This window comes from Mesoplodon densirostris, chromosome 3 (genome assembly GCF_025265405.1).
Source record: "Mesoplodon densirostris isolate mMesDen1 chromosome 3, mMesDen1 primary haplotype, whole genome shotgun sequence".
NCBI lineage: Eukaryota > Metazoa > Chordata > Mammalia > Artiodactyla > Ziphiidae > Mesoplodon > Mesoplodon densirostris.
Window position 1 is genome coordinate 30,113,773 of NC_082663.1, and position 13,887 is coordinate 30,127,659.

A 13,887-nucleotide genomic window follows, 5' to 3' on the forward strand; every position below is an offset into this window, starting at 1 on the left:
CTTCTGGCTCTTCCAGTTGTCTTATAATAAATTCAAAATGGAATTTGAAAAGATCAAGAAATTGAGCCAAAGTATCCTTATTGGAAAGAAACCATGGTCAATAAACTAGATGTCAAAACCATAAAAATACAGCATTGGGTAAACTGGGACCCATTAACTACTCAAACAATTAACTACTAAAGATGCTTTCCATCCCTTGCTTCTCTCCTTTTCTCCCTCTCTCTGTCCTCTTACCACCTGCTTTCATAATTCCAAGAGTAAAATCTGAAGGATGTTGAACACAGGACGTCAGGACACATGATGCTTGTCCTGTTGCCCGTCCCCACATCTGCTATCAGTAGCTAAGTATACTTCATCCTTCAGTTCATTCCATACGTGGTCCCTAGTGTAGCTAAATTCACTCATTTATATAGTAAATGTTCACTGAGTTTCCACTATGTGCCAGATCCTGTAGTAGTTGAAAGAAATATACACGTATATATACAAACACAAAACAACAAACAAAAATAAAACCCAATCTAGAGGAAGAGAAATGCAAACAATCACTTATAATATGTTGTGATACTGGAATTAGGCAGACAGGACAAAGGAAGCATGGCGGGAGTCAAAAAAGACTTCCGAGCAGGTGAATTCCTGCTTGAGAAGAACTGGAAGAATGTGGGAAATGTGCGCAGGGGACAGCGGGGGCAGGGATGGGGGAGGAGAACTAGGTGACTAGTGGGAGGTAGCTGTGGAGTCTGAGGCACATTCTGGGAAGGAGTGATCAGGGAGGTGGAGGGTCGCATAGGCCCTGCCCAGAAAGTTACATTTCCCTTATGGTGACTGGGACCTAGTGAAGAATTCTGAGCAGAAGGCGCCTGTGAGCACATGAGCAGGTGAGCTGGGTTACTCTGGGGCGGGTGGAAGTGGATTTGGATTTGAGGTGGGGAAAGGGACTTGGAGAAAGCAGGACGGAGGCGGTTGCTGTAGTTGAGGTAGACATAAAGCAGTGCCCAAACGTGGTGATAGAAAAAGCAAGGAAGAAAGATTGGACAGATATTTTAGAGGAAAATCCACAGACCTCATTGTGTGCCCAGAACATCAGTAGGTGCTGGGACCATGGGTTTCACCCTCCTGTCACCTGTGCTGAGAAGGATGATGGCATCACCTTCCCAAGGTTCTAAAGATGGGAGATCCAGAGACTTAGTACCCTCCCCCTTTTTGAAATTCAGAAATTATCTATTTGTGTTTTCCCATTCCAATTTATCAAAGGGTATATTGCAATAAAGTGCAATTACGTGTAAAGATGGATTATAGTTTTGGTTTAAAGAAACTGTCAAATGATTCTAACCACGCATTGTTTTGTTTCTGAGATGGATAGGGTATAGTTATCCATACTGGTATATCAAGCGTATGCCTAAAGTTTCACAGACTAAAGCGTAATTTGTGTAAAATTGAATTTGGCTAATCAGAAAATGTATGACATATAAAACGTGTAAAAAATGTTTGTTTCTCTTTTTAAATAGAGGTAGCTACACAGTTCAGACTTGAACTGATCAAGGTAAAAGCATTGGCTTTCCTGGAAGAGTTAGTAACAAAGGCCGTTGATGTATATAAACTCATGGAAAAGTGGCTCGGTGAGAGGTACTTGAATGAAATGGCCAGGTAAAGTACTGCGTGACTTTTTAAAATATTTTAAAATATTTACTTTGTTACTTCCTGAAGACCAAACTTGACAAAAATTTTTAAGGTGTTTACAAATTTGAATTGCATTTACAAATAGAAATCTTGACCTTTTAGGAAATCACATATGCATTTGTGTTACCTCTTTTTAACAATAGTAAGTCATGTATCAAAGGACACTATTGCACATTATTTATGAATTTGGTTTTCACACTGCCCAGTGAGGACCTTAGTTTACAAGGTAAAACTATAAGCAATTTAAAAATATTTTTTAGAAGTAGTATAATGTTTCATATCTTTCTAATGCCAGACTTCTTATTAGTCAGGGCCAATGAATGCGAGATGAAGTCATTCACAGGAATGTTTTACCCGTTAGGCCGATTCCCTTGTGACAGCGAGTTCTACTTTTCTATTGGGTTCCAAAGGCTTTCCAGATCCTCATTGCTAGTGAGGGACAGCAAGTCTCATCCTCTTAATTCTCCCCTGAAAGGCATAAAGAGGCAGCTCAGCAGGGCGGAAACAGCCCTCAATGGAGAGTCAGGAAACCTGATGGTCCAGGAGATGGAGAATCTCTCCTCGTCCACATATTACAGCATGCCTAATCACTTCGGGCCCCATCGGCCTCAACTATAAAAGAAAACACTCCAACCAGGCTATTTTAAAGGTTTCTACTAGATCTAGATTCTGTGATACACTACAGTTTGCAGTAAACATTTACTGAAAATTTGGAAGTTGTGGCATACATAGTATACAAATAGCAAGTATTCTCAGAAGCAACATCAGCCAGCTAGAAGACAGTTGTTAGAGTTTGTTTTCTCCAGTCCTTGTCTCAAAATGAAAGTTCTGTTGTAAAATTCTCAGCCTAGTTGTTTGTATCTGTTGCTCTATAGTAAAACACACACACACACCCCTCGGCCTGGTAACCTCACTGCAGTAGTGCTTAAAATAATTTGTCAGTTACTCATCAGCATTGTGAAGCAGTGATGTTCAGTTCTGTTCTCTGCCTGTTGCCTACAAATGAAAGCATATCTTCTTCATTCTTAGGGTTCACAGCACCCATCCTTGGGGCCACATCAAGAGGCACGTGGTCAAGTTTATTTTTTTTATCAGATGAACTCATATTTCTCAGATTTATTTTGTGCATGTGTGTGAGGTCAGATATATATATATCTGACCTCTGAATATGGCCACAAGAAATTAAAACCTAGGACTGTCAAGCTATGCTTTCTCTTTTGGTTCTTGCAAAAATTCTCCAGTGATAAGAAGAAAAAGGAACAGTGCGACCTAGCAGATCCCTTTGAACTTCAAATCCCACTTTCCATTTTCATAGGATTTCCCTAGCCCCCGCCCGCCCACCCTTTCTGAGAAGGTTACTCTTGGTAACCTTCCACTAGATGGCACGCTTATTTCGCTGTGCTGGTTCTGGCTGGGTGTCTACATTTGGAGTCCCTCCTCACTCAGGGCTACAAGCTCTGTAGCTATCCAGTGCCCTTTTCCTTTGCTTCCAGAACATAAACACCATCAAACAAAAAGTACCTGGATAATACAAACTATATGGACACTCACAAATACAGTATGCTGGAATTAAATTCCAGATTGTCTTTTGAAAGAAAGTGACTATATATTTTTTTAATTTTCAGTATACAAATATTTGGTGTTCCAGAGTTATATAAAAGCAGATTAAATATGCATTTTTCTGCCATGTTCAATCTTTTTTTTTTTTTTTTTTTTTGCGGTATGCGGGCCTCTCACTGTTGTGGCCTCCCCCGTCGCGGAGCACAGGCTCCGGACGCGCAGGCTCCGGACGCGCAGGCTCAGCGGCCATGGCCCATGGGCCCAGCCGCTCCGCGGCACATGGGATCCTCCCAGACCGGGGCACGAACCCGTATCCCCTGCATCGGCAGGCGGACTCTCAACCACTTGCGCCACCAGGGAGGCCCTGCCATGTTCAATCTTTATTGCAAGATATAAATAAGATTCTTTCTGTAATACAGTGATATTGTACTTATGTATAAAATTTCTCTGACCTTTAAAGTGACCTTTAATTAAGGCCATAACTGTAATCCCCAGTACAGCCTAAATCTATGTCCTATGTGATTTCACATGAATAACCATAAGGTATGGAGTTGTGTGTTTTTGGCTCCATTGCAAAGATGAGGAAATCAGAGAGCTTGAGTCACTTCCCAAGGACCCATTGCTGGAGAGGGGTCTGCAATGAGAGCTCAGCTTCCAGGGCTCTTCCCACTGCACCACAAGGTTGCACCACAACTACTGCTGCTTATACCACATGATTTAGCTGGGAATTGTTATTCTCTGTGAAGATAGCAAAGCAATTTCAATGGGTTATCTCGTCAGAGTCCACTCTGTCAAATGTGTCTTCAATAACATCAAACTCCTTGTTATAAAGTGAGAGAAAAGCCACTTTTCTAGACATCCATTATCAAATTTGATTCACTTTACATACAATTTGTCCCAATTCCAAATAAATGTGTTATTCTAACAGTCATATTTTACAGGCTTTTCTGTCATATAACCTTATTCTGGTTCATACTTAAAATGAATATATCTATTGACATAATCGTTTATATAGTAAAATATGTTCTAATACTAATAAATCCATTTTAGTAGAGTCTCTTTTTGCTCAGCTTTGTATAAAATGTATAACTCTTAGCCCTGAACGAGCATGTATTTTATTTCTAATCTACATTTATTTATTTAGACCCTGCTTTTTTACAAACGGCTTTGAGGAGAAATTAGAATTTTTTAATCATGCGGATTGAATTTTCTAGCTTAGCCAAATTTTCTAAATTTTCTAGTGTGTTAACTCTGTGTGTATATCTGATAAGCAAACACTATTAATCTGAGAGTATTTTTAATGGGGATAACCCTATTCATTTTTCCACTTTCAGTGTGGAAAAATTAACTGAGGTAGCTCGCTATCACATTGAAACTTCAACCAGAATCCAGAATGCACTTTATTTAGACCAAGAAGACTTCTGCATTAACGGCGATATAAAAGTCTTTCCAGACCTGTCTCCTCCGATACGCCCTCCACCTGTAGAAAGGGAAGAAAATGGTACGCTGACCATCGAACGGCTTGGCAAACTTCGGGATCAGTTCTTAGAGATAGCACCCAAAGGTAGGAAAAGTAATTATTATGAAAAGAGCACAAAATAAGGTTAAGATTAACCAGGATGGCTATCACCTGTCCACAAGTAAAACAGCCCTCTGGGATTGTGTGGCACTAAAACAAGCCCTTGTTTCATTCTAATTTATCTTATATTTGCTTCATACAACATAGATCTGAATTAAACAGAACAAAACAGTGGCTAATATATTGGCAGTGCGGTGACCCTCATCCCTGATACTTCTCCTCTCCTGCCCTCCCTGCCCCTGGCTGGCAGGTGGGTAAATTTGAGTATTACTCCGTCTGGCAGTTGAGAGACCGTCTTTGTGCATACTTCTAGTTTAAGTTTTGTACTGGGATTCTGAGTTTGTGTTTCTGTCTCCCCCACTAGTCTGGGAAGGGAGACCAGGGAGTAGAGAATTTCCCTTTTATGTTTGCCTTTTCCCTCAATGTTTCATAGACGAAGAGCAGAACCTTTGTCAACACATATTTGCTTGATTGATTAATTAATTAATCTGTTCACATGTAAGTGTACATGTTATTTTCTGCACACAAATTCTTGATTTCCTTTCACATTTTATTATTATGGCTCTGTAGCATCTACACAGGCTTTTTTTTTTTAATTTGGGATCTTTCTACTTATAGATATTCATCAGTGAATTCCATCAGTTGATAGCACAAGTAAGTCTGACAGAACATGTAGGATTATCATCTCCACTTCATAGGTCAGGATACTGAGTCACAAGCAGTTGAGAACTTGCCTATGGTCACATATCAATCAGGACTCTTCAGGTTCAAAGGTTTTGCCCCTTCTCACTAAACTAAGTTGCCTTTCATAAAGAGGTTTATCTTGTAACATCTCCTACTTACTGGAAAAATCATTACTTTTCCCTAGAGAATAGTCAACTGACATTTGTCTAGTACTAACACAATTTCACTTTCATAATGGTTATACTTCACTTATTTTTTTAAAGTTCAGTATTCCCAGAAAACCACATTAGATCTCATTGGTCAAAAGAGTTTTACTTTACTTTAAGTCTGAAGACTTCCTTTCTAAGCCCAGTGGGTGAAACAGGTGTAACCATTTCCCTGGGTAGACCCCTACCCTAGCAAGTGTCACCTCATATAATCAGCTTGAGTGGGTCTACACCTCCAAGATATAAAGGCACACACTACAGCAGTGGATGAACACCAACTCAGGTTGGCAGCATTTAGGCAGGAAGCAGCAGGTCAAAAAAATATGGCCATCAGCTGGTACAGGAAAAAATCTCAGTTGTATAAAGCCAGCTCATGAAATCCCTTCAGTCTTTCAGTCAGGTAGATTCCATCCTCTTTCCCTTTGTGTGGGCTTACAGTGTCTTTTTATTATGTATTTCCTTCTTCAAAGTTGCTTTTGCTCTTCATTTTATCCATATTGTTTACATATAAAATAAGAAGAAGTATATGAAGTATAATTTGTTTTAATCCTAAACGAGGGTGACTAGAAGTTGGTCAAAATTAAAAGTTTTGGCGAGCATTTGAGTAGGTGGAAAATTATCAACCACTCATAATCCCTTTCAGAAAGGACCTTAGTATTCATGGTGATAATCGTAATACATTCTTGGATCCAACCTCAAAATCAGAGTTTGCACTTCAACTAAAAGTTTAAACATAAATTACAAATATCAGCTATAACTTGACATACGTATGTCTTAGAAGATTGACTCTAGAAACTGTTGAGTGACTCTAGAAACTGTTGAGACTAAAAGATGTCAACTGATACATTTATCTATTTTTAGAGTTTGGTAGCATACAACGGCTTTCAAAGTATGGTAGGAAGAGGAAGGAAGAGAGAAAAAAAGGGAGGTAAAGGAGAAGGGTGATAATTATGTATATATATATATATATATATATATATATATATATATATATATATATATATATATATATATATATATATATATATATATATTTTAAGTAGGTGTAAAAGGAAAACCACTTGCCCTAGGGACCTAGAGTGTAATTTGAAAAGGCAAGCAAAGAAGAAGAAAGTATAAACTTCTATCTAGGTGTTCCTCTGGAACAGAATCTGAACTTGATAAAAGTGCTCAAGAATGCAAAGCAAAGGCGAATCAGTGTGCAATGAGGTTGGTCAGGAAAATTGTGTGGAAAAACACCTCGGAGGGAGGAATTGAAAGAAGTAAAGAGTGACTGGATGTCAAGGATACAGAAGATATTTAAAGTTGGGGGAACAGCCTCCAGAAAATGTGTAGGCTTGTGGATTGAGTATGTATGTTTGAGGAAGGGACAGGGAACTCTCTGCTTCTCCCTCCCCAGTTGCATGAACTGCAGGAAAACAGATGCAGAGGTCAGCTTGTCTGGGGAACCACCTCCAACCACCCAAGCTAGAGAATTATCCAGATTTAAGAATAATTGTTGTAATTAACATAGAATTGACAAAGCTATATAATACTGTGGGATTTGGGGATCTTGATAGTACAAAATGAGTTACGGTCTATAAGCAAAGAGTTTAAACCCTTTTCTTTGTTATTGGTTCAGTTATACTATTTGAAAATATATATATTGCATATGGCACTTTTTAAATACATGTAAATACTTAGCACAGTATCAGGGGATCTATCAATAGAAATAATATTCACTGTCATCATTTTTCTAATGTATAGAGGGAAGGCAAAGTAATAATCATTCCATTTTCTGGATCCCAGAGTCACAGAATTAGAGGTTCTCTGATGATATCTTAGAAGTCAGGCAGCAAATGTTAATGTTACCCCTCCCTGAGGAAGTCCAAAGATTACCACTCACTCCTTCTCTCAGTTCCCCTGGCCCCAAAAACATCCTCTGACTTGAGTCTTTCTTCTTCATTCTTGTTAAAGGATACACACCAATACATCTTTTACATGAAGTGTTTGTCATATTCCTTCCAAGAATTAGAAAACAATCTTTTACGATATATCCCATGGTATTTACCCTAGAATTCTACAATTTCAAAAGACAATCTTAGTTGAAGTAATAATAATTTTGAAAGTATAGAGCAACTGGCTGCAAGTAGTACATTTCTAAATGTAGAATCCTATAGAACTTCCTGCTTGAACTTGAAAATTGCTGTTATTTCTAAGCCAAGAGATGTGAGCATTTTCTTACACTGTTTCACATGTTTCAATTTAACCTATGATGTTTAAGATGCAAACTTCAAGCTCACTAAAGTATATTAAAATATGGTGAAAAGATGGATTATTTTCTAGGAAACAACATACATATTTGCATATAACAATCATTATGATACTAAACCCAAAGTAAGATTATTTTTAGCAAATTTACAAGGAGTATCAATGTGATTAAGTTATATTTTGTTCCCTCTAATTATGCTACATAAACAAAATTATTCAGAGAAATGAATAATCTTTAATTAAAACAAGTGACTGAATACATACTTGTGAGTAACTACTATCAAGATATTAATGGAGAAGATTGGTTCAAGATGGTAGAGTAGGAGGACATGCACTCACTCCATCTTGTGAGAGCACCAGAATCACAACTAACTGCTAAACAATCATTGACAGGAAGACACTGGAACTCACCAAAAAAGATACCCCACATCCAAAGACAAAGTAGAAGCTGCAGTGAGATGTTAGGAGGGGCACAATCACAATAAACTCAAATCCCATAACTGCTGGGTGGGTGACTCACAAACTGGAGAACAATTATACCACAGAAGTCCACCCACTGGAGTGAATGTTCTGAGCCTCACGTCAGGCTTCCCAACCGGGGGGCCTGGCAGCAGGAGGAGGAATTCCCAGAGAATCAGACTTTGAAGGCTAGCGGGATTTGATTGCAGGACTTCGACAGGACTGGGGGAAACAGAGACTCCACTCTTGGAGGAGACACACAAACTAATGTGCACATCAGGAACCAGGGGGAAGGAGCAGTGAACCCATAGAAGCCTGAACCAGACCTACCTGCTAGTTTTGGTGGGTGTCCTGCAGAGGTGGGGGATGACTGTGGCTCACCACGGGGACAAGGACACTGGCAGCAGAGGTCCTAGGAAGTACTCCTTGGCGTGAGCCCTCCCAGAGTCCACCATTACCCCACCAAATATCTTGTAGCCTCCAGTGCTGGGTTACCTCAGGCCAAACAACCAACAGGGAGGGAACTCAGCCCCACCCATCAGCAGACAAGTGGGTTAAAGTTTTACTGAACTCTGCCCACCAGAGCAACACCCAGCTCTACCCACCACCAGTCCCTCCTATCAGGAAATGTGCACAAGCCTCTTAGATAGCCTCATCCACAAGAGGGCAGGCAGCAGAAGCAAGAAGAACCATAGTCCTGCAGCCTGTGGAACAAAACCCACAGTCACAGAAAGAGAGACAAAATGAAAAGGCAGAGGATTATGTACCAGATGAAGGAATAAGATAAAACCCAAGAAAAACAACTAAATGAAGTGGAGATAGGCAAACTTCCATAAAAAGAATTCAGAATAATGATAGTGAAGATGACCCAGGACCTTGGAAAAAGAAAGGAGACAAAGATTGAGAAGATGCAAGAAATGTTTAACAAAGAACTAGACCTAGAATTAAAGAACAAACAGCTAGAAGAATTAAAGAACAAACAAATATAAACAATAGAATAACTAAAATGAAAAATACACTAGAAGGAATCAATAGTAGAATAACTGAGGCAGAAGAACAGATGAATGACCTGGAAGACAGAATTGAGGACTTCACTGCTGTGGAAGAGAATAAAGAAAGAAGAATGAAAGGAAATGGAGACAGCCTAAGAGACTTCTGGGACAGCATTAAACTCACCAACATTCACATTATAGGGGTCCCAGAAGGAGAAGAGGGAGAGAAAGGACCCGAGAAAATATTTGAATAGATTATAGTTGAAAATTTCCCTAACATGGGAAAGGAAATAGCCACCCAAGTCCAGGAAGCACAGAGCATCCCAGGCAGGACAAACCCAAGGAGAAACATGCCGAGACACATAGTAATCAAATTGACAAAAATTAAAGACAAAGAAAAGTTATGAAAAGCAACGAGGGAAAAATGACAAATAACATACAAGGGAACTCCCATAAGATTAACAGCTGATTTCTCAGCAGAAACTCTACAAGACAGAGGGAGTGGCACGATATATTTAAAGTAATGAAAGGAAAGAACCTACAACCAAGATTACTCTACCCAACAAGGATATCATTCACATTCTACCCAACAAGGATATCATTCACATTCGATGGAGAAATCAAAACCTTTACAGGCAAGCAAAAGCTAAAAGAATTCAGCACCACCAAACCAGCTCTACAACAAATGCTAAAGGAACTTCTCTAAGTGGGAAACACAAGAGAAGAAAGGGACCCACAAAAACAAACCCGTAACAATTAAGAAAATGGTAATAGGAACATACATATCGATAATTACCTTAAATGTGAATGGATTAAATTCTCCAACCAAAAGACACAGGCTCTCTGAATGGCTACAAAGACAAGACCAATATATAGGCTGTCTCCAAGAGACCCACTTCAGACCTAGGGACACATACTGACTGAAAGTGAGGGAATGGAATATTCCATGAAAATGGAAATCAAAAGAAAGCTAGAGTAGCAATACTCATATCAGATAAAATAGACTTTAAAATAAAGAACATTACAAGAGACAAGGAAGGACACTACATAATGATCAAGGGATCAATCCAAGAAGAAGATATAACAATTATAAATATATATGCACCCAACATAGGAGCACCTCAATACATAAGGCAAATGCCAACAGCTATAAAAGAGGAAATCGACAGTAACACAATAATAGTGGGGGACTTTAACATCTCACTTACACCAATGGACAGATCATCCAGACAGAAAATTAAAAAGTAAACAAAAGCTTTAAATGACAAAATATACCAGATAGATTTAATTGATATTTATAGGACATTCCATCCAAAAACAGCAGATTACACTTTCTTCTCAAGTGCACATGGAACATTCTCTAGGATAGATCACATCTTGAGTCATAAATCAAGCCTCAGTAAATTTAAGAAAATTAAAATCATATCAAGCATCTTTTCTGACCACAACACTATGATATTAGAAATAAATTACAGGGGAAAAAATGTAAAAAAACACAAACATATGGAGGGTAAACAATACGCTACTAAATAATCAAGAGATCACTGAAGAAATCAAAGAGGAAATCAAAAAGTACATAGAGACAAATGACAATGAAAACACAATGATCCAAAACCTATAGGATGCAGCAAAAGCAGTTCTAAGAGGGAAGTTTATAGCAATACAATCCTACCTCAAGAGACAAGAAAAATCTCAAATAAACAATCTAACTTTACACCTAAAGGAACTAGAGAAAGAAGAACAAATGAAACCCAAAGTTAGTAGAAGGAAAGAAATCATAAAGATCAGAGCAGAAATAAATAAAATAGAAACAAACAAAACAATAGCAAAGATCAATAAAACTAAAGGCTGGTTCTTTGAGAAGATAAACAAAATTTATAAACCTTTAGCCAGATGTATCAAGAAAAAGAGGGAAAGGACTCAAATCAATAAAATTAGAAATGAAAAAGAAGTTACAACAGACACTGCAGAAATACAAAGCATCCTAAGAGACTACTACAAGCAACTCTATGCCAATAACATGACAACCTGAAAGAAATGAACAAATTCTTAGAAAGGTATAACCTTCCAAGACTGAACCAGGAAGAAATAGAAAATATGAAGAGACCAATCACAAGTAATGAACTTGAAACTGTGACTTAAAATCTTCCAACAAACAAAAGTCCAGGACCAGATGGCTTCACAGGTGAATTCTATCAAACATTTAGAGAAGAGCTAACACCCGTCCTCAAACTCTTCCAAAAAATTGCAGAGCAAGGAATACTCCCAAACTCATTCTACAAGGCCACCATCACCCTGATACCAAAACCAGACAAAGAAACTACAAAAAAAGAAAATTACAGACCAATATCACTGATGAATATAGATGCAAAAATCCTCAACAAAATACTAGCAAACAGAATCCAACAGCACATTAAAAGGATCATACACAATGATCAAGTGGGATTTATCCCAGGGATGCAAGGATTCTTTAATATATGCAGATCAATCCATGTGATACACCATAGTAATAAACTGAAGAATAAAAACCATATGACCATCTCAGTAGATGCAGGAAAAGCTTTTGACAAAATTCAACACCATTTATGAAAAAAACTCTCCAGAAAGTGGGCATAGAGGGAACCTACTTCGTAATAAATGTCATATATGACAAACCCAGAGCAAACATCATTCTCAATGGTGAAAAACTAAAAGCATTTCCTCTAAGATCAAGAACAAGACAAGGATGCCCACTCTCGACACTCTTATTTAACATAGTTTTGGAAGTGCTAGCCATGGCAATCAGAGAAGGAAAAGGAATAAACGAATACAAATTGGAAAAGAAGAAGTAAAACCATCACTGTTTGCAGATGACATGATACTATACATAGATAATCTTAGAGATACCAGAAAACTAGTAGAGCTAACCAATCAATTTGGTAAAATTGCAGGATACAAAATTAATGCACAGAAATCACTTGAATTCCTATACACTAACAACGAAAGATCAGAAAGAGAAATTAAGGTAAACATGTCATTCACCATTGCAACCAAAAGAATAAAATACCTAGGAATAAACCTATCTAAGGAGGTAAAAGACCTGTACTCAGAAAACTGTAAGACACTGATGAAAGAAATCAAAGATGACTCAAACAGAGGGAGAGATATACCATGTTCTTGGATTGGAAGAATCAATATTGTGAAAATGACTATACTACCCAAAGCACTCTACTGATCAATGTAATCCCTATCAAATTACCAATGGCATTTTTTACAGAACTAGAATGAAAAACCTTAAAATTTGTATGGAGACACAAAAGACCCCAAATAGCCAAAGCAGTCTTGAGGGAAAGAAACAGAGCTGGAGGAATCAGACTCCCTGACTTCAGACTATACTACAAAGCTACAGTAATCAAGACAATATGGTTCTTGCACAAAAACATAAATATAGATCAATGGAACAGGATAGAAAGCCCAGAGATAAACCCACGCACCTATGGTCAACTTATCTCTGACAAAGGAGACAAGAATATACAATGCAGAAAAGATAATCTCTTCAATAAGTGGTGTTGGGAATACGGGACAGCTACATGTAAAAGAATGTAATTAGAACACTCCCTAACACCATACACAAAAATAAACTCAAAATGGATTAAAGAGCTAAATGTAAGGCCAGACACTGTCAAACTCTTAGAGGAAAACATAGGAAGAACACTCTTTGACATAAATCTCAGCAAGATCTTTTTTGACCCACCTCCTAGAGTAATGGAAATAAAAACAAAAATAAACAAATGGGACCTAATGAAACTTAAAAACTTTTGCACAGCTAAGGAAACTATAACCAAGACAAAAAGATAACCCTCAGAAAGGGAGAAAATATTTTCAAACGAAGCAACTGACAAAGGATTAATCTCCAAAATATACAAGCAGCTCATACAGCTCAATATCAAAAAACAAACAACCCAATCCAAAAATGGGCAGAAGACCTACATAGACATTTCTCCAAAAGAGATATACAGATTGCCAACAAACACATGAAAGGATGCTCAACATCACTAATCATTGGAGAAATGCAAATCAAAACTACAATGAGGTATTACCTTACACTGGTCAGAATGTCCATCATCAAAAAATCTACAAACAATAAATGCTGGAGAAGGTGTGGAGAAAAGGGAACCCTCTTGCACTGTTGGTGGGAATGTAAATTGATACAGCCACTATGGAGAACAGTATGGAGGTTCCTTAAAAAATGAAAAATAGGGACTTCCCTGGTGGCGCAGTGGTTGAGAGTCCACCTGCTGATGCAGGGGACGCAGGTTCGTGCTCTTGTCCAGGAGGATCCCACATGCCACAGAGCAGCTAGGCCCATGAGCCATGGCCACTGAGCCTGCACGTCCAGAGCCTGTGCTCCACAGCAGGAGAGGTCACAACAGTGAGAGGCCCGTGTACCGCAAAAAAAAAAAAAGCAAAAAATAGAACTACCGTACAACCCAGCAATCCC

The 13,887-nt window shown here is 38.3% G+C and overlaps 1 protein-coding gene across 1 annotated transcript in view; it reads left to right on the top strand.

Annotated features, from left to right (window-relative positions):
* Window positions 1–13,887, top strand: part of SPEF2 (sperm flagellar 2) — a 164,928-nt gene that overhangs the window by 115,560 nt on the left and 35,481 nt on the right. The window contains exons 28-29 of the mRNA XM_060091629.1: window positions 1,506–1,644; window positions 4,572–4,801. Coding sequence (XP_059947612.1) covers window positions 1,506–1,644; window positions 4,572–4,801 — 369 coding nt within the window. The remainder of the gene's footprint in view (window positions 1–1,505; window positions 1,645–4,571; window positions 4,802–13,887) is intronic.